The 22,089-nt window shown below is 41.7% G+C and overlaps 1 protein-coding gene and 1 long non-coding RNA gene across 4 annotated transcripts in view; one reads left to right on the forward strand and one right to left on the reverse strand.

Moving 5' to 3' along the window:
• The window catches only part of LOC138419237 (zinc finger protein 571-like), a 60,199-nt gene extending 51,064 nt beyond the window's left edge, over positions 1-9,135 (reverse strand). Inside the window, exons 1-3 of one of the 3 annotated variants that reach the window (XM_069551813.1) lie at positions 8,983-9,135; positions 8,302-8,385; positions 4,124-4,210 (exon numbers count right to left, since the gene is read on the reverse strand). In XM_069551813.1, the coding sequence (XP_069407914.1) occupies positions 4,124-4,210; positions 8,302-8,316 (102 nt within the window). In that variant the 5' untranslated portion in view covers positions 8,317-8,385; positions 8,983-9,135. Of the gene's footprint in view, positions 1-4,123; positions 4,211-8,301; positions 8,516-8,982 lie in introns of all 3 variants that reach the window. The other 2 variants (XM_069551812.1, XM_069551816.1) reach the window with 2 other exon arrangements.
• Positions 8,830-21,850, forward strand: LOC138419253 (uncharacterized). The gene is made up of 2 exons (XR_011248907.1): positions 8,830-9,068; positions 21,080-21,850. It is a non-coding gene; the product is annotated as an uncharacterized lncRNA (long non-coding RNA).
• Positions 21,851-22,089: the final 239 nt, after the last annotated feature.

Below are 22,089 nucleotides of genomic sequence, written 5' to 3' on the forward strand. Positions count from 1 at the left end.
GGGTGTTAGTTCTAAAAGGTCTTGTAGGTCTTCATAGAACCATTCAACTTCAGCTTCTTCAGCATTACTGGTTGGGGCATAGACTCGGATAACTGTGATATTGAGTGGTTTGCCTTGGAGACGAACAGAGATCATTCTGTCATTTTTGAGATTGCATCCAACTACTGCATTTTGGACTCTTTTGTTGACCATGATGGCTACTCCATTTCTTCTGAGGGATTCCTGCCCGCAGTAGGAGATATAATAGTCATCTGAGTTCAACTTACCCATTCCAGTCCATTTTAGTTCTGATTCCTAGAATGTCTACATTCACTCTTGCCATCTCGTTTGACCACTTCCAACTTGCCTTGATTCATGGACCTGACATCCCTGGTTCCTATGCAATATTGCTCTTTACAGCATTGTAGCTTGCTTCTATCACCAGTCACATCAACAGCTGGGTATTGTTTTTGCTTTGGCTCCATCCCTTCTTTCTTTCTGGAGTTATTTCTCCACTGATCTCCAGTAACATATTGGGCACCTACTGAGCTGTGTAGTTCCTCTTTTAGTATACCATCATTTTGCCTTTTCATACTGTATTTTAGACTTCAAGTAATAAAACACACACAGATTCACAGAGACAAATCTAAGAAAGCTGATAGAAGTTTGTGTTCATTTCAGTTCAGTAGCTTAGTCATGTCTGAATCATTGCGACCCCTTGAATCGTAGCACACCAGGCCTTGCTGTCCATCACCAACTCCTGGAGTTCACTCAAATTCACGTCATCGAGTTGGTGATGCCATCTAGCCATCTCATCCTCTGTCGTTGCGATCTCCTACTGACCCCAATCCCTCCCAGCATCAGAGTCTTTGCCAATGAGTCAACACTTCACATGACGTGGCCAAGGTACTGGGATTTCAGCCTCAGTATCAGTCCTTCCAATGAACACCCAGGACTGGTCTCCTTTAGGATGGACTGTTTGGATTTCCTTGCACTCCAAGGTACTCTGAAGAGTCTTCTCTGACACCACAATTGAAAAGCATGAATTCTTCGGTGCTCAGCTTTTTTTCATAGTCCAACTCTCACATCCACACATGACTAAAGGAAAAACCAAAGCTTTGACTAGATGGACTTTTGTTAGCAAAGTAATATCTCTCCTTTTCAAGATGCTACCTAGGTTGGTCATAACTATCCTTCCAAGGCATAAGCATCTTTTCATTTCATGGCTGCAATCACCATCTGCAGTGATTCTGGAGCCCCCCAAAATAAAGTCTGCCACTGTTTTTACTGTTTCCCCATCTATTTCCCATGAAGTGATGGGACCAGATGCCATGATCTTCGTTTTCTGAATGTTCTGCTTTAAGCCAACTTTTTCACTAACCTCTTTCACTTTCATCAAGAGGCTTTTTAATTCCTCCTCACTTTCTACCATAAGGGTGGTGTCATGCACATATCTGAGGTTATTGATATTTCTCCCAGAAATCTTGATTCCAGCTTATGCTTCTTCCAGCCCAGCGTTTCTCATGATGTAATCTGCATATAAGTTAAATAAGGCGGCTGACAGTATACAGCCTTGACATACTCCTTTTCCTATTTGGAACCAGTGAGTTGTCCCATGTCCAGTTCTAACTCTTGCTTACTGACCTGCATATAGGTTTCTCAAGAGGCAGGTCAGGCAGTCTGGTATTCCCATCTCTTTCAGAGATTTCCACAGTTTATTGTGATCCACACAGTCAAAGGCTTTGGCATACTCAATAAAGCAAAAATAGATGTTTTTTGTGGAAGTCTCTTGCTTTTCCGATGATCCAGTGAGTGTTGGCAATTTGATCTTGGTTCCTCTGCCTTTCTTAAAACCAGCTTGAACATCTGGCAGTTCATGATTCATGCATTGCAAAATCCTGACTTGGAGAACTTTGAGCATTACTTTACTAGCATGTGAGATGAGTGCAATTGTGTGGTAGTTTGAGCATTCTTGGGCATTGCCTTTCTTTGGCACCGGAATGAAAACTGACCTTTTCCAGTCCTGTGGCCACTGCTGAGTTTTCCAAATTTGCTGGCATATTGAGTGCAGCAGTTTCACAAGCTTCTATAACTGTAAAGAATACTAAAAACAAGAAAAGTTTTAGTCATTCAGTCATGTCCCATTCTTTGTGACTCCATGGACTCTAATTTGCCAGATTCCTCTGTACAAGAAATTCCCAAGCACGAATACTGGAATTGGTAGTCATTCCCTTCTCTAGAAGTTCTTCCAAAACACAAAGCAAAAAAAAAAAAAAGAATAAAAAATTGATCAAGTCATGTTAATATTTTCATACATACAGTTCAGTTCAGTTGCTCAGTAGTGTCTGACTCTTTGTGATTCCATGGCCCACAGCATGCCAGGCCTCCCTGTCCACCACCAATTCCTGGAGCCTACTCAAACTCAACTCCACTGAATACAGACATACACTCAAACGGGACTATATGCTCATTAGAAAGAAGAGAGAAAATTTTTCATGTCACTAAACTCAGGTAATTTTGAATGGATTAAAATGTACATAATGTTAGAGGATGATATTCTTTATTTTCACTGAGCTGTATTTTAAATTTTAATACAGTTGAGCATAAATTGGGACTAATAAGATTCTTAACAAGGGCCTCCTGCATCGCAGGTGGATTCTTTACCAACTGAGCTATCAGGGAAGCCACAACTAGAATTAAGGTTACATAAAAATTGAGTTTTGATGGGGAAACAGTGGAAACAGTGTCAGACTTTATTTTTGGGCGCTCCAAAAGCACTGCAGATGGTGACTGCAGCCATGAAATTAAAAGATGCTTACTCCTTAGAAGAAAAGTTATGACCAACCTAGAGAGCATGTTGAAAAGCAGAGACATTACTTGGCCAACAAAGATCCATCTAGTCAAGGTTATGGTTTTTCCAGTGGTCATAAATGGATGTGAGAGTTGGACTGTGAAGAAAGCTGAGTGGTGAAGAATTGATGCTTTTGAACTGTGGTGTTGGAGGACTCTTGAGAGTCCCTTGAACTGCAAGGATGTCCAACCAGTCCATTCTGAAGGAGATCAACCCTGGGATTTCTTTGGAAGGAATGATGCTAAAGCTGAAACTCCAGTACTTTGGCCACCTCATGAGAAGAGTTGACTCATTGGAAAAGACTCTGATGCTGGGAGGGATTGGGGGCAGGAGAAGAAGGGTACGACAGAGGATGAGATGGCTGGATGGCATCACTGAGTCGATGGACCTGAGTTTGAGTGAACTTGGGGAGTTGGTGATGGACAGGGAGGCCTGGCGTGCTGCGATTCATGGGGTCACAAAGAGTCGGAAATGACTGAGTGACTGAAGTGAACTGAACTGAACTGAAACATTTGGAAAATACAAAACTGTGATGAGACTCTGTGATGTGAGCCTGGACTATACTGGAAAAGATCAGACCTGGGTTTGTGTTGAAATTCCCACTCTCAAAACCCTACATCTCTGCTAAACACGCATGAGTGTTCATTTTCCAAAGCAGAAAGAAAGTAAGAAGACATGAAGTTACCCTGTTAATTGGGATAGTTTAGGCACATGCCTCACTTTTTCTTTCCAAGACACTTGTTCAAGTCAAGTGGAAAAAAATTCATAGCACGGGAATCTCACAGAAACACCTAAACCAGTAAACATGAGTCATGGAGTAAGAAGTTCATGGAGGAAAGCATTATCGCTACATGTGTATTTTGGCATTATTATGGAAACTATGATCTGAATCTATCATTAAAAAATGTTATTTTGGGGACTTCAGTGAATAAGCGCTCCCAGTGCACAGAGCTCTGGTTCTTTCCCTGATCAGGAAACTAGCTCCCTCATGCTGCAGCTAAGAGTTTACATGTCACAAGCAAAGAACTTGAAAATTACAAGGATGACTGAAGATCCTATTTGCCACAAGAAGACCCAGTGCAGCCAAATAAATATTTTAAAAATGTGTTGTAAGCAAATTTCACTTCATATATACCTTCCCTGATCTGTAGCCTAATGTTGCAGACCTTTAATGGACCGGAATCTGTTGGTCAGGAATCGAGGATAAGAAAGTAAAGGAGAGAAAGGTGCTGATATTCCCTGGTTTATGCAGAGAACCAGTAAAGCCCTTAACACAGGGCTTGTACCACTCACGAAGGCAGAGGGCATTCTCTTGAGGAGGTCTTGAAAGCCGGAGCGAGAAAGTGAGCTCGGCAGGATTCCACGCTCCAGAGAATTAGCCTGAGTGAGAGAGAGAAAGAAAGACAGACAGATAAACAGATACATACGGGGATCCAAGCTCTGATGGAATAAGGGTGCTTTAATTATATTTATGTGAGCATATATAGGCTGTTAAGGAATTTATTTGACAATGATAAAGATCAGAAAACCAAACGTATAGTAACCATTACCAAGGAAACAAGGAAGTAACAATGGTCATAAGGTCAGAAGCCAACCCATATCTCAAGAGGGAGGGTCATGACTAGGTAGAGTAACTGAAGGAAAAGAGTTTACTGAAGTAAATCCATGCATACAATTCATCTCATTATCTCAGTCCTGGGAGCAGGACTGAACTGATGGTGTACTATAATATGACTTTTACACAGCAATATTTTCTACTGTAATCCAAACCCCAAAAAAGATGAGAAATGACCCACACACCATTTCAGAAACTATTCTGATCTGGAAAAGAAATGATAAAATAATCAGAAACACATGGGCATATTTATTTTTGATTGTTGTATTTCTATGACACAGGATGAACTGTCTATAAAGGAAACAGGTAATATTTTTCGAAAGCATACTCTGACCCAAGAGTTCCTGACTGGGAGAAATGTGCCATTTATTTTAACAAGCTTAATTTTTTTCAGAGTATTGTTAACAAGCTTCTTTTAACTAGTGATGTTCAAAAACTGCTCCATGAATGACCGTTTTGAATAGTAACGAAATACAATAGTAAGGTAAGCATTCATACTTACTTTTGAACGTCAAGTGTTTTATAAATTTTACAGTTCAAATATGATAGCATCCTCAGTAGCAACAATCATTTTAACTATTTAGGATATACTGTATATATTTCTGAGAGTTTTTACAGAGTCTTGGATGTGCAACAAAAATAATTTAAAATAAATTTAAATTTACTTTACTTTATGTACTCTAAACTTTAACTATAATATACAGACAAATACATAGGGACAACTCTAAAGAAAGTTCATAGACATTTCTCTAACTGTGAAGAATAAAAAATACAAGAAAAATAACTGATCAAATCATATGAACATTTTCATGCAACAAACTGATTGAACCATATGAACATTTTCATGCATACATATATTAAAATGGAACTATATATTCATTTCACTAAAATGAAACAATCTAAGGCCATGGATGAAAGTGAAAGAGGAGAGCGAAAAAGTTGGCTTAAAGCTCGACATTCAGAAAACGAAGATCATGGCATCCAGTCCCATCACTTCATGGGAAATAGATGGGGAAACAGTAGAAACAGTGTCAGACTTTATTTTGGGGGGCTCCAAAATCACTGCAGATGGTGACTGCAGCCATGAAATTAGAAGATGCTTACTCATTGGAAGAAAAGTTATGACCAACCTAGATAGTATATTCAAAAGCAGAGACATTACTTTACCAACAAAGGTCCGTCTAGCTGAGGCTATGGTTTTTCCTGTGGTCATGTATGGATGTGAGAGTTGGACTATGAAGAAGGCTGAGCACCGAAGAATTGATGCTTTTGAATTGTGGTGTTGGAGAAGACTCTTGAGAGTCCCTTGGACTGCAAGGAGATCCAACCAGTCCATTCTAAAGCAGATCAACCCTGGGATTTCTTTGGAAGGAATGATGCTAAAGCTGAAGCTCCAGTACTTTGGACCCTCATGCGAAGAGCTGACTCATTGGAAAAGACTCTAATGCTGGGAGGGATTGGGGGCAGGAGGAGAAGGGTACGACAGAGGATGAGATGGCTGGATGGCATCACGGACTCGATGGCATGAGTCTGAGTGAACTCCGGGAGATGGTGATGGACAGGGAGGCCTGGCGTGCTGCGATTCATGGGGTTGCAAAGAGTCGGACACGACTGAGCGACTAAACTGAACTGAACTGAAGGCCATGGAAAATATGTAAGAAGCATTTTCAAAGGTTAGAATAAATAAAAATATTCACAAAATGATGATGGCTTTTATATAAACCCTAGGTTTCTGAACACACAGATGCACACATAAACACACTTAAGGTAAAAGCAACCATCCATAAGTAACATATTTTGGAAAAAACATTTTTAATCCATCTTTTTTTTTTAAAACTCATGTATTTTAGCATCTATGGTAAAACAAACATTTACAAATTGTGCATGAATGCGTGCTAAGTCACATCAATCATGTCTGACACTTTGCGACCCCAAGGACTGTAGCCATCCAGACTCCTCCGTCCATGGGATTTCCCAGGCAAGAATACTGGAGGGGGTTGCCATTTCCTCCTCCAGGGGACCTTCCCAACCTGGGGATCAAACTCAGTTCTCCTGCTTTGGCAGGCGTATCCTTTACCACTGAGCCACCTAGGTTCACTGAAAACAATATTTTCTCTTTAGTAAGAATGATCAAAAACACAATATGAGAAATAGTCTACATTTTATTAGCAAATATAGCATGACACCCATTTAGAACACATTTCCAGACCTATGTGAAGAAACTGTAAACCTTTACTGAAGCACATAAAGACTGAAAATCACGTTTTACTTGGAAGATATGGTGACATAAAGACTTCAGTGACTGCAAATTCAGAACAATTCAAACTCAAAACGAACATGGAAGTCTCAGCTGTATCTAGGAGAGCCAACATAATTTTGAATTTAAAAAAGAAAAAAACCTAAATAGAGGGAAATTACAGATTTCTGTAATTACAATCTATAAATCTGTAATTCTGCCAAATTAGAGATGAAGTTGGAGAAGGCAATGGCACCCCACTCCAGTACTCGTGCCTGGAAAATCCCATGGACGGAGGAGCCTGGTGGGCTGCAGTCCATCAGGTCGCTATAAGTCGGACACGACTGAGCGACTTCACTTTCACTTGTCACTTTCATGCGTTGGAGAAGGAAGTGGTAACCCACTCCAGTGTTCTTGCCTGGAAAATCCCAGGGACGGGGGAGCCTGGTGGGCTGCCGTCTATGGGGTTGCACAGAGTCGGACACGACTGAAGCGACTTAGCAGCAGAGATGAAGTTATCACTGTATAGACTAATTGAAATTTTAAACTAAATGAAGCAAAATAGCTAAAAGGTAGCGAAAAAAGCTCATCTAAAGAACTCATCTTAGACATTATTTTGAACAATACAATAGAACGTAAACACAACAAAATGTTTTTTCATAATGCAACAGGTGAGGTGTTCCAAGGTAATAAAAACCAGAGGAGGAAAAAAAAGTCAAAGGGCAGAAAGGAAAGATTTAGATTTCAGTGTTGTGTAATAAAGAATTTAGGGACTTGCCTGATAGTCCAGTGGTGAGCAATCTGCCTGTCAATACAGACGACATGGGTTCCATCCCTGGTCAGGGAAGATCCCACATGCCTCGAAGCAACTAAGCTAGTGTGCCACAACTACTGAAGCCCACCAGCTCCACAGCCTGCCAGTTATTAATACAATGACTGAACCGGTGCCTTAGAGCCAGAGTTTCACAGCAAGATAGTAGCTCCTCCTAATCACAACAGAGAAAGCCCAAGTGCATCATCAAAATCCCAGTATAGCCAAAACTAAGCAAATACTAAAATTAAAAGAAAAAAAATAAAAAGAATTTGGCAGGCTTTGGTCCCCAGGTTGTGGAAGTTTCTTAACTACTCTTCGAATTTAAGGTTTTTCCCTCTTGGAATTTCCTTAGTGAGTGAAGTGGCTTTATTACTCTCCGTGGGCCCTGATTATTTATGCTAACAATATGACCTACAGTGGGCCTTTAGTTTAATAATGGGATGACTCAGGTTGTGAGGCTGGCCATTTCACAAAGACCAAGAAAGTGACTAGAGTTTTGGGGCTTCGAGCCAGGTGAGCTTATTACCTCAACCTCTAAGGAGGGGAGAATGCTGGAGATGTTATCAATCCTGCCTATGTAGCTAAACCCCAATAAAAACTCGGGACTTAAAAGCTTGAGTGAGCTTCTTTGGCTGACAATACTCTGTTTTCTGTCACACTGATAGCCAGGAGGGTAATGGGTCCCTTCGGATTATGAATATGGGTCAGTTCAAATAAACCCGTTCAGAAGTTAAGAAGCTTATCAAGTCCAAGGAAACAGCATTTCAGGAGAGAGAGACAGAACAAACACGGACTATGCCTCTTACCTCGGAAAGAGTCATTTCTGACTCCTTGCTTTCCTTTTTCTCTGGGCTTCCTTCTCAGGTAAGATCAGTCTTGGGAAGTGACCCCTGAGTGTTGAAAATAGGCTGTTCAATACTTAGAAAAACACACCGAGGTCCCTGTAACACAGCCCCACACAGAGGGAGGATCTCAACAGGTACAAAACACGATCCTCTACGTCCACGGACATAGCAGATTCTGGAACACAGAATCAAACGAGGTGTTTTTAGTTTTATTCTTTTCTTCAGAACTCGGGGCCGTTCCTGTCAAAACCACACGTTCTAGGCTGACCCTCCCGTTCAAACCTTAGGCAAGACCCTGACTAAACTCCATACAGAATAGAGCCTCCTTCACCTCTTCGTGGATCAGGGACCTAGAGGTTGGGCAATGCAGGACTTTAAGCAGCGGTCTCTACAAGTTAGAAGGCAGAGCTGCCAGAGAAGGACATGGACTCTAGAACGGTATTAACAGGAAGCGGACGTGGGCCCCAGGAACCTGCAGCTAAGATAAAGGACTTCAGAAATTCTCACGGCGATGCGCGGACACACTGGGGACGGGAAAATGAGAACGGTAGTTTCAACGTCCACAGAGACCCCCGAAACCCACGTGTGAAGGACAACAGGCTGTGGGACTACGAAATCCGGATTAAAGAAAAAAAAACTCACCGGAACTCTCTATCGGTCATTTAAACTCAATTCCGGGTTTGCAGGATACTGCAGACGCCGCGGAGGAAGATGCGGTACGGAGGAAGGTGAGTGCGCTTCTCCGCTGCCAAGGAGAGGTGACCTAATGGGAGAGGGTGTGACGAGGCCGGAAGCGCTGTTACGTAGGCGCGGGGCCAGTGGGGGCGGAGCTCTGCCTCCCTTCACCCCGCCCCTGTCAGTTTTGGGTCTGTTGGTCCTTTTGTCCAGCTGTGCTTCCTTTCTCTGCCTGTTGATGCCTTTAAATCTCTTTGATTTCCTCTGGAGCAGAGCTGCTTCCTGCCTGTTCTAAGTTAGTGTTTCACACAGCTTAAGGGAAAAGAGAATTTTGAGAGCTGCCTCTAAGGGAAGCTGAGATGTTTTCAGCAAGTTGAAAAACGGGGAAAATTCAAAAGCCCTTTGTGTGAGTGTGTGGACATGGGTGTCTCCTCAGTGACGAAAAGTAGAATGTAATCACTCAGATGATCCGTTGGGAGTGTCACGCGAGTGTAGGCTCCTCAATTCTGTCTCATCACAACAAAGATTTAAGCCCCCCTCGACGTGTCACAGCTCTCGGGTCTTGAACAGACCGTGTTATAGCGCTCAGGTCTTGAATGGACAGTGTTATAGCTCTTTGGCAAATCAGTGTTACCTCTCTATTTTATTTAGATAATAGGAAAGTCCATCTTCGAGGTGTGAGGGCGTGTCGACCCAAAGACACGAAGAGAAAAGCGCTCCACAGCGGGGGGAGAGAAAGGGAGAGAGAGGGGGAGAGAGAGCCAGCCCCTTGGCTCCTCTTTTTAAATGTTTTTTTTTTTAACTTCCCCTTGGTCCTGCCCTATGCAAATTGGGCTTAGCCAGGAGTGCTGTTCTACCTGAAGTCCTCAGTCCACTCCTCACACCTTCCTTTGTTCTATTTTAGCGGGCTTTCCCCTTCCCTGTCTTTTAGCCACCGCCATTCTGCACTCCTGTTTTGTATTCTACCTACCTAACAGGAGGAAGCCTCAGTAATTGTAACCAGAGCTCTGCTTACACCAAGGCAGATGGCTTTTCTCTTACGAAGTGATTGCGGAAAGAAAGAGGGAGACTTGAATCCACATTGTCATTTATAACGCAGCCACAGAAATGACATACCGTTACTCCTGCCAGAGTCTATTAATACATAGATTGCCTCTGTTAATTGTTGCTGCTGCTGCTGCTGCTGCTGCTGCTGAAGCAACCAATTGCCCTGCTTCTCCCAGGACTGAACAAGTTTCCAAGAACCAGGACTTTTTGTGCTAAAACTGGGCACAAAACTAGGCAAATGGACCCGTGGATCATACCAACTGCTCTGCACTTAGCTTCCCAAACACCCTCCCCCACTGTTGGCTTTCTTTCCTACCCTCCTCCTCTTCATCCAGTCCTTGAAACCATAATTGGGAGAAGAGCAAACAGAAGACAGGAAAAACAGTGATAGGCCCACAGACAATTGTATCCCAGGAGAGCACACCTTTCTCCTTAAATGTGAGATATGCAATTTCCTTGGTAGTCCAGTGGTTAAGACACTGTGCTTCCTTTATAGGTTAGTGGGTTCAATCCCTGGTGGGGGAGCTAAGATCTCAGAGTTGAAGTTTTAATCATTTCTTACACAGAAAGCATTAATCACTACAATATAAAGGAAAATGTATGTCAAGTTAATAAATTACTTATTAAAGAAAAAGTGTTTAGGAGCTTCCCTGGCAGTCCAATGATTAAGACCTCACCTTCTGATGCAGAACTTTCTCTAGCAGGGGAACTAAGGTCCCACACGCTTTGGGGTGTGAACAAAATGAAAAGAAATATTTTTTTCTTAAGTATCTGTGCTGCTGCTGCTGCTAAGTCACTTCAGTCGTGTCTGACTCTGTGCAACCCCATAGACGGCAGCCCACCAGGCTCCCCCGTCCCTGGGATTCTCCAGGCAAGAATACTGGAGTGGGTTGCCATTTCCTTCTCCTATTAACAAAAGTGAAAACTGAAAGTGAAGTCATTCAGTCATGTTGGACTCTTAGCAACCCCATGGACTGAAGCCTGCCAGGCTCCTCCATCCATGGGATTTTCCAGGCAAAAGAGTACTGGAATGTGGTGCCACCGCTTCCTCTGAAGTATCTGTGAGTGGGGACAAATCCTAAGTAGAGGATATTGATACTGATTTTCATGATAAAAGTATCAGTAGGTCAAATCTCACAGTTCTCTGCTGGACCTTCTTGTTCTGAATATGACTTTGGTCCCTAAGAAGTACCTACTATTGCAGACTACAGTGGAAATTATGCAGAAATTTCTATCTATCAGACATTGAACCCTAACTGTATAGACAGGGGGTATTTGCCTCAAGATATGTTTTGAGAAGTTATAACACTGAAATCACATTGATCATATTCTTTGCAGCCAAAGGTGGAGAAGCTCTACACAGTCAGCAAAAACAAGACTGGGAGCTGACTGTGGCTCAGACCATGAACTCCTTATTGCCAATTGAGACTTAAATTGAAGAAAGTAGGGAAAACCGCTAGACCATTCAGGTATGACCTAAATCAAATCCCTTATGATTATACCGTGGAAGTGAGAAATAGATTTAAGGGACTAGATCTGATAGGCAGAGTGCCTGATGAACTATGGAATGAGGTTCATGATATTGCACAGGAGACAGGGATCAAGACCATCCCCATGGGAAAGAAAAATGCAAAAAAGCAAAATGGCTATCTGGGGAGGCCTTACAAATAGCTGTGAAAAGAAGAGAAGTGAAAAGCAAAGGAGAAAAGGAAAGATATAAGCATCTGAATGCAGAGTTCCAAAGAATAGCAAGAAGAGATAAGAAAGCCTTCTTCAGTGATCAGTGCAAAGGAATAGAGGAAAACAACAGAATGGGAACGACTAGAGAAAATTAGAGATACCAAGGGAACATTTCATGCAAAGATAGGCTCCATAAAGGACAGAAATGGTATAGACCCAACAGAAGCAGAAGATATTAAGAAGAGGTGGCAAGAATACACAGAAAGACTGTGGAAAAAAGATCTTCACGACCAAGATAATCATGATGGTGTGATCACTCACCTAGAGCCAGAATGTGAAGTCAAGTGGGCCTTAGGAAGCATCACTACGAACAAAGCTAGTGGAGATGACGGAATTCCAGTGGAGCTATTTCAAGTCCTGAAAGATGATGCTGTGAAAGTTCTGCATTCAATATGCCATCACATTTGGAAAACTCAGCAGTGGCCACAAGACTGGAAAAGGTCAATTTTCCTTCCAATCCCAAAGAAAGGCAATGCCAAAGAATGCTCAAACTACCACACAATTGCACTCATCTCACACGCTAGTAAAGAAATGCTCAAAATTCTTCAAGCCAGGCTTCAGCAATACGTGAAACATGAAATTCCAGATGTTCAAGCTGGTTTTAGAAAAGGTAGAGGAACCAGAGATCTAATTGCCAACACCCACTGGATCATCAAAAAAAAACAAGAGAGTTCCAGAAAAACATCTATTTCTGTTTTATTGACTATGCCAGCCTTTGACTGTCTGGATCATAATAAACTGTGAAAAAGTCTTCAAGAGATGTGAATACCAGACAACCTGACCTGCCTCTTGAGAAACCTATATGCAGGTCAGGAAGTAACAGTTAGAACCACATGGAACAACAGACTAATTCCAAGTAGGAAAAGGAGTACGTCAAGGCTGTATATTGTCACCCTGCCTATTTAACTTCTATACAGAGTACATTATGAGAAACGCTGGGCTGGAAGAAGCACAAGCTGGAATCAAGATTGCCGGGAGAAATATCAGTAACCTTAGATATGCAGATGACACCACCCTTGTGGCAGAAAGTGAAGAGGAGCTAAAAAGCCTCTTGATGAAAGTAAAAGAGGAGAGTGAAAAAGTTGGCTTAAAGCTCAACATTCAGAAAACGAAGATCATGGCATCCGGTCCCATCACTTCATGGGAAATAGATGGGGAAACAGTGGAAACAGTGTCAGAGTTTATTTTTTTGGGCTCCAAAATCACTGCAGATGGTGACTGCAGCCATGAAATTAAAAGACGCTTACTCCTTGGAAGGAAAGTTATGACCAACCTAGATAGCATATTCAAAACAGAGACATTACTTTACCAACAAAGGTCCGTCTAGCTGAGGCTATGGTTTTTCCAGTAGTCACGTATGGATGTGAGAGTTGGACTGCGAAGAAAGCTGAGCTCCCAAGAACTGATGCTTTTGAACTGTGGTGTTGGAGGAGACTCTTGAGAGTCTCTTGGACTGCAAGGAGATCCAACCAGTCCATTCTAAAGGAAATCAATCCTGGGTGTTATTCGGAAGGAATGATTCTAAAGCTGAAACTCCAGTACTTTGGCCACCTCATGCAGAGTTGACTCATTGGAAAAGACTCTGATGCTGGGAGGGATTGGGGGCTGGAGGAGAAGGGGACGACGGAGGATGAGATGGCTGAATGGCATCACCGACTCGATGGATGTGAATTTGAGTGAAATCCCTGAGTTGGTTATGGACAAGGAGGCTTGGCGTGCTGCAATTCATGAGGTCGCAGAGAGTCGGACACGACTGAGCAACTGAACTGAACTGAACTGATGACATTCCAGACAATGAACTATGGAAATTTCACCTTTGTAAAATTATGGAGAAATTCTTTTAAATCCCTCTTTGGTGTTTTGGCTCCATTTCTCTACTCATAATCTAAATGGAGGCACCATTCAGCGGTCTCAAGAATAGGAAATAACTCGTTTTTGGTAGAAACACTTCTCATGGATACAAGCTATACAAGCAGACACATAATATTCCTTTCCTTTGTCAGACTTCAGTATTTACTACTGCTTCCATGTGAGTCCCTGTCTGTCTCCACGGACAAAGGGAATAGAACCTTCCTCAAGCATTTCAAGAGTCCCTTTGGAGATGATCGCTACAAACTTTTAATTCATTAGCAACTGAGCAATAAAAGTTTTCACAAACAATCTCAGTTCCCCAAGCCTGTCTCACATCGCAGCTACAGGTGTAAAGATAATTGCAGTTCTGAGGGGACGTGAGGTACAGAATCACAAACCCATATCTAGGTGTCTGGCTGCCTCCCTCCCTGTCACAGGAGTAGTTTGACGTGACCAGCACCCTGAACCCAGAATCCGGGCAATGCAAGGACATTAGTTCAGTCGCTCAGTCGTGGCCGACTCTCTGAGTCTGGGTTGGTGACCATACAGGAAAAAGGAAGTCTTGGTTGAAGTAGTCCAGTGCCAAAGCAACACTGGAAGGAAGAATAATTCAAAAATTAAATGGAGCTATTAAAGAGAGATTAGGTGCTACCAGATGTCAGCTGCCCATGCCTCCTAGTGTATCTTAGTGTAATTCTTTTCGAAAAATATTTATTTATTTGGCTGTACTGGATCTTACTTGTGGCATATGGAATCTAGTTCCCTGACCAGGGATCAAACCTAGACACCTCCCCTCAATCCCGACACCCACCCCCCACACCCCTACTCTTGCTGTCACTGCAGCCAGCATTGAGAGCGAGGTGTCTTAGTCACTGGACCACCAAGGAAATCACAGTGTAATTTTTGTGACAGTGATTGTTATTGTAGAATCCAAGCGATATGAAATCTGATGTTTAATGTAACTAATGACTGGAGTTGCAGAGATATATGTGAAATCATGGAGTACCTTCCAGAAATCAAACATTTTTAGGATTACTACATGTGTGCCAACAGCACCTCCATGACTAATAAAAATAAATCTATAGGAATAATCTTTTATAGAAACAGTGTATACAGTTGACAATTGTGTGCTTAGTCCATCAATCATGTCTGATTCTTTGCAAAGCCATGGATAAGCCAGCCAGGCTCATCTATCCACGGAAGTCTCCAGGGAAGGATAGTGGAGTAGGTAGCCATTTCCTTCTCCAGGGGATCTTTCCCACCAAGGGATCAAACCCTGGTCTCCTGCATCGTAGGCAGGTTCTCTACCATCTGAGCTACCAGAAAGTGGAAGAAATACCTTTTCTAACTCGGCAATTTATGAAGTGCTTAACAACGACATTGTTTCCTACTGAAAACATCCATAATTGGCTGATTTGGGTCAGATCATTTTCCAAAAGTAACTTCAGAAGTGGGTTTCAGATGGCAGCTATCAGGCATAAATTATAGTGTGTCCTATTCTCTGATTTGAAAATATTCTCAAAATTTATATTTGGATAACTTCAATTTACAAAATAAAAATCACTTTTAAAATATTCATTTTCTTTAAATGTGATATATTAATGTTTCAGAAATCTTGACTTCCACTTAATACTTTTAATGTCACATTAATTAACAGATCAGTTAATGATTTGGAATTAGTCATGTTTATTTTGTAAGTCACATCAGTTTACCACACATTGTTGTTTCAAAGTATCAGAGTTTAGGTTATAGTCTTCCATGACTGGTAGATGTTTATTCAATTCCTGTCAAAAAACCAACTGGTATTTCCGTCTCCAAGCAAGTAAAGAGCTCATAGTGCATTTGAAAAACAAAATTTGTCAAAAATTTTTTAAATATTTAAAAATTTTATTTTTTATTTGAAGGATAATTGATTTACAGAATTTTATCCTCTGTCAAACCTCAACATGAATCCGCCATAGGCATACATATATCCCCTCCCTCTTGAACATTCCTCCCATCTCCCTCCCCCATTGAACCCCTATAAGTTGAAAAAGAGCCCCATTTGAGTTTCTTGAAACATTCAGCAAATTCCCACTGGCTACATATTTTACATATGGTAATGTAAGTTTCCATGTTACTTTCTCCATACATCTCACCCTCTCCTCCACTCTCCCCATGTCCATACGTCTATTCTCTATGTCTGTTTCTCCATTGCAGCCCTGCAAACACATTCTTTCATACCATCTTGCTAGATTCCGTATACATGCTTTCAGTTCAGTCGCTGTCGTGTCTGACTCTTTGCAACCCCAGGAATGGCAGCACGCCAAGCCTCCATGTCCAACATCATCTCCCCGAGTTCACTCAGACTCACGTCCATTGAGTCCGTGATGCCATCCAGCCATCTCGTCCTCTGTCGTCCCCTTCTCCTCTGGCCCCCAATCCCTCCCAGCATCAGAGTCTTTTCCAATGAATCAACTCTTCGCATGAGGTGGCCAAAGTACTGGAGCTTCAGCTTTATCATCATTCCCTCCAAAGAAATCCCAGGGTTGATCTCCTTGCAGTCCAAGGGACTCTCAAGAGTCTTCTCCAACACCACAGTTCAAAAGCATCAATTCTTTGGTGCTCAGCCTTCTTCACAGTCCAACTCTCACATCCATACATGACCACAGGAAAAACCATAGCCTTGACTAGACGGATCTTAGTTGGCAAAGTAATGTCTCTGCTTTTGAATATGCTATCTAGGTTGGTCATAACTTTTCTTCCAAGGAGTAAGCGTCTTTTAATTTCATGGCTGCAGTCACTATCTGCAGTGATGTTGGAGCCCCCCCAAATAAACTCTGACACTGTTTCCACTGTTTCCCCATCTATTTCCCATGAAGTGATGGGACCGGATGCCATGATCTTTGTTTTCTGAATGTTGAGCTTTCAGCCAACTTTTTCACTCTCTGCTTTCACTTTCATCAAGAGGGTTTTAGCTCCTCTTCACTTTCTGCCATAAGGGTGGTGTCATCTGCATATCTGAGGTTACTGATATTTCTCCCGGCAATCTTGATTCCAGCTTGTGCTTCTTCCAGTCTAGCGTTTCTCATGATGTACTCTGCATAGAAGTTAAATAGGCAGGGTGACAATATACAGCCTTGACGGACTCCTTTTCCTATTTGGAACCAGTCTGTTGTTCCATGTCGAGTTCTAACTGTTGCTTCCTGATCTGCATACAGATTTCTCAAGAGGCAGGTTAGGTGGTCTGGTATTCCCATCTCTTTCAGAATTTTCCACAGTTTATTGTGATCCACAGAGTCAAAGGCTTTGGCATAGTCAATAAAGCAGAAATAGATGTTTTTCTGGAACTCTCTTACTTTTTCCATGATCTAGCAGATGTTGGCAATTTTACCTCTGGTTCCTCTGCCTTTTCTAAAACCAGCTTGAACATCAGGGAGTTCACGGTTCACATATTGCTGAAGCCTGGCTTGGAGAATTTTGAACATTTCTTTACTAGCATGTGAGATGAGTGCAATTGTGTGGTAGTTTGAGCATTCTTTGGCATTGCCTTTCTTTGGGATTGGAAGGAAAACGGACCTTTTCCAGTCCTGTGGCCACTGCTGAGTTTTCCAAATTTGCTGGCATATTGAGTGCAGCACTTTCACAGCATCATCTTTCAGGATTTGAAATAGCTCCACTGGAATTCCATCACCTCCACTAGCTTTTTTTGTATATATACTTATACATATATAATTTATATGTTTATATAATTATATAGCTTTTAATAAAAAATAAAACGTCATCGAAATGTGAAAGTGACTCGGTCATCTCTGACACTTTGCAAGCCCATGGACGATAGAGTCCATAGAATTCTCCAGGCCAGAATACAGAAGGGGTAGCCTTTCCCTTCTCCAAGGGATCTTCCCAAGCCAGGAATCCACCCGGGGTCTCCTGCATTGCAGGCGGATTCTTTATCAACTGAGCGATCACGGAAGCCCTGCCATAGAGCAGGCCTCTAAATTAGACTACAATCGGGGTGTCCCTGGTGGTTCAGACAGTAAAGAATCTACCTGAGATGCAGGAGACCCATATTCAATCCCAGGGTCAGGAAGATCCCCTGGAGTAGAAATGGCAACCCACTCCAGTATTCTGGCCTGGAGAATTCCATGAACAGAGGAACATGGCGGGCTATAGTCCATGGGGTCACAAAGAGTTAGACATGACTGGACATGACTGAAGATGACTGAATGGCTAATACTTTCTCCTTCTTTCAGTATATCTACATTTTATTAGATGCATAAAATTTACCCGTACTCCCTATTGACTTAATAGTAACTATTTGAAGATAAACAGAAATTTGCTACCCAAATAATATATTTAGAAATGCTATCAAACTTAAAATTAAATGACAAGGCATGGCAACATATACGTATACATGTATCTTTTATTTTAAAACATAACCACTTTTGTAAAATACATTAATATCATTGTAATTAAATACAATTATTTTATAGATCAAGTAAAGTTCACAAAAAAGGACAGAAACAGTATGGACCTAACAGAAGCAGAAGATATTAAGCGGTGGCAAGCATACACAGAAGAACTATACAAAAAAGATCTTAATGACTCAAATATCCACAATGGTGTGATCAGTCACCTAGATCCAGACATCCTGGAGTGCAACCTCAAGTGAGCCTTAGGAAGCATCACTTACAAAGCTAGAGGTTTTGGAATCCTAGCTGAGCTATTTCAAATCCTAAAATATGATGCTACACTCAATGTGCCAGCAAATTTGGAAAACTCAGCCCTGGCCACAGGACTGGAAAAGGTCTGTTTTCATTCCAATCTCAAAGAAAAGCAATGCCAAAGAATGGTCAAACTGAAGCACAGTTGTTGCACTCATCTCACATGCTAGCAAAGTAGTGCTCTGAATTCTCCAAGCCAGGTTTCAATAGTATGTGAACCAAGAACTTCCATATGTTCAAGCTCGATTTAGAAAAGGCAAAGGAACCAAAAGAGCACTTTGCCAATATCCCTTGGATCATAGAAAAAAGAAACAGAGTTCCAGAAAAACATCTACTTCTGCTTCATTGACTATGTAAAAGCATTTGTGTGGATCAAAAGAAACTGGAAAATTATTAAAAAGATGGGAAAGCCAGAACACCTTAGCAGTCTCCTGAAAAATCAGTATGCAGGTCAAGAAGCAACAGTTAGAGCTGGAGATGGAACAACAGACTGGTTCCACATTTCGAAAGGAGTACATCAAGGCTGTATGTTCACATCTTGCTTATTTAACTTAAATACAGAATGAAAGTGAAAGTGAAGTCGCTCAGTCGTGCCCGACTCTTTGCGACCCCATAGATAGTAGACTGCACGAAGCTCCTCCGTCCATGGGATTTTCAAGGCAAGAGTACTGGAGTGGGTTGCCATTTCTTTCTCCAGGGAATTTTCCCAACCCAGGGATCTAACCCAGGTCTCTCACATTGTTGACAGACGCTTTACTGTCTGAGCCACAAGGAGACCAGGGATGTCCTGCGAAATGCGTGGCTGGATGAGGCACAAACTGGAATCACGATTTCTGGGAAAAATAACAATAACCTCTGATATGCAGATGACACCACCTTTAGGGCAGAAAGTGAAGAGGAATTAGAGAGTCTCTTGATGAAAGTGAAAGAGGAGAGTGAAAAAGCTGGCTTCAAACTCAACATTCAATAAAGATCATTCAGTAAAGATCAAACCATTCATCAAAGATTCAATGAAGATCATGAAACCTGGTCCCATCATTTCATGGTAAATAGAGAAACAATGGAAACAATGACAGACTTTATTTTCTTGGGCTCCAAAATCACTATAGATATTGACTGCAGTCATGAAATTAAAAGATCTTTGTTCCTTGGAAGAAAAGCAATAACCAACCTAGAGAGCATATTAAAAATCAGAGTCATTACTTTACTAACATAGGTCTGTATCATCAGAGCTATGGTTTTTCCAGGAGTCATGTATAGATGTGAGAGTTAGACCATAAAGAAAACTGAGCACTGAAGAATTGATGCTTTTCAACTGTGGTGTTGGAGAAGATTCTCAAGAGTCCCTTGGACAGCAAGGAGATCATAACAGTCAATCCTAAAGGAAATGAGTCCTGAATATTCATTGGAAAGACTGATACTGAAGCTGAAGCTCCAATACTTTTGGCCACCTGATGCAAAGAACTGACTTATTGGAAAAGACCCTGATGCTGGGAAAGATTGAAGGGAGGAGAAGAAGGGGATGACAGAGGATGAAATGGTTGGATGGCATCACTGACTCAATGGACTCCAGTTTAAGCAAACACTGGGAGTTGGTGATGGACAGGGAAGTGTGCCGTGCTGCAATCCATGGGGTTGCAAAGAGTCGGTCACAACTGAGCAACTGAACTGAACTGAATTAAGTTGGAGAAGGAAATCGCACCCACTCCAGTGTTCTTACCTGGAGAATCCCAGGAACGGGGGAGCCTTTTGGGCTGCAGTCTATGTGGTCGCAGAGTCAGACACCACTGAAGCAACTTAGCAGCAGCAGGAGAACTAAGTTCTAATTTCCACCTTTTTTATAAAAAGGCTTTAATGTTTACAAATCTGTAAACTGTATTAGCCTCACTGCTACTTAGGGTTCAATGAAAATACCCATCCTGGCAAAAATTTTGAGGTACATAAAGGTATATTATATATATGACTTTTATAATTTCATGTATGTTTTACCAAGATTTTTAAAAACTTTGATTTACTTGGTATGTACAAAGGTGGGAAGATAGTCACCATTATTCTAATTCATTTGTTGAAAAAAAAATCATCTTTTCTCTACTGATTTGTAATGCAGTATTTATCCTCCTTCCCACCATTATACTGAAATTATCAATTCACATCCACCTATTTCTACTTGATTATCAAACTTTCATTTATTGTAACTAAATGATGTGCTTTAATAATTTTTTTACTCTTATCTTTACCCTATGTGAACTTAAAAATCATCATGTGTAGTTTAAAATATAATCATGGTATATTTATTGATATTACACTTATTTGTTCCTTACCCAGAGATTGAACACTGGTCTCCTGCTTGGCAGTGGACTCTTTACCATTGAAACAACAGGGCATGACTTTTAAATCCTCATTGATATTAAGTTTTTTCACTGTTACACATTCAAATATCGGACACTTGTTTTACAGGAAGAAATATAAATAATTCCTTTGCAGTGGGATCTAAGGTAAATGAAGAATACTTAAGAGTATCAATTCCAGTTGATACGGTACAGAGTTCTGCCTCGTCTTCTCATGCAGGATTCTCTGGCTCAGAAGATTATCAGTTCCTGAGATTAACAGAATGGCCTCCAAGAATTCGGCAATAGGAGTGATCTCTTTATTGCAGACTATGGCAGGGATTATAGGGAGTTTCTGTCTTGTTTACCATCTTCTCTCCCTTTATTTCACAGGAGGCAAATGTTGGTCTACAGATTGGATTCTCAAGCATGTGACTCTAGCCAAACTCTTAGTTGTTCATTTGAAAGGAATTCCTGAAACACTGGCAGCTTTGGGGTTGAAACAGTTCATCAAGGAGATTTGGATGCACACTTGCTTTTTATGTTCAGAGTCAGCAGAGATGTGTCCATTGGCACCATCTTCGTCTTGAGTGTCTTGCAGGTGATCATTGTTCCCAGTGACTCCAGGTGGGCAGAGCTTAAGAGCAAAGCTCCCAAATATGTGGGCACCTTCAGTATCCTCTGCTGGATCTTCAGCATCATTCTCAGTATTTTGGTTTCATTTTATATGACTGCCAAGTGGAACAACACAATCAACACAAACAATATAGATCATGGCTACTGTTACTTGTGGTGTGCTGCCCCAAGGCCACAGATGTGAAGCCTTGTACCAAGAACACAGAAGTGGAGCTCAGAATCAAGGACACTTTCAAAGCTGACTAAGCCCCTTTGTAACCTTTTTAAATGTCCACTGACAGTCATTACCAAGCTTCCCGACTCCCAGTGGGGCACAGATGCCCACTCCATTAAGCACCCTATAGTGCCCCAACCAATCACCTAACGTCAACCATCCAGCAGCAATTTTGCTTTGAGGCTGTAAAAATTGGCTATTAGCCCATGGAAACTGTCAGCATCCCCTGGTCTGTCCAGATGTGGGCCCACTGCACTCTCAGTGCCTGCTTTATCTCTGCCCTTTGTTTTCCATAAACTCACTCCTTTCTGAAATGCCCTGTGTCTGGACATTCTTTTCTAACCTGCACTCAGACTGCCTCAACACTTATGGCTGATTGACAATGTTGTACAGCAGAAACGAAAACAGTGCAGTAACAATCTAGAAGGGTGGGATGGGGAGGGACATGGGAGGGAGGCTCAGAAGGGAGGGGCGGGTGTACCTATGGCTGATTCTTGTTCATGTTTGACAGAAAACAACAGAATTCTGTAAAGCAATTACCCTTCAATTGAAA

Source organism: Ovis canadensis, chromosome 14, assembly GCF_042477335.2.
Source record: "Ovis canadensis isolate MfBH-ARS-UI-01 breed Bighorn chromosome 14, ARS-UI_OviCan_v2, whole genome shotgun sequence".
NCBI classification, from domain to species: Eukaryota; Metazoa; Chordata; class Mammalia; order Artiodactyla; family Bovidae; genus Ovis; species Ovis canadensis.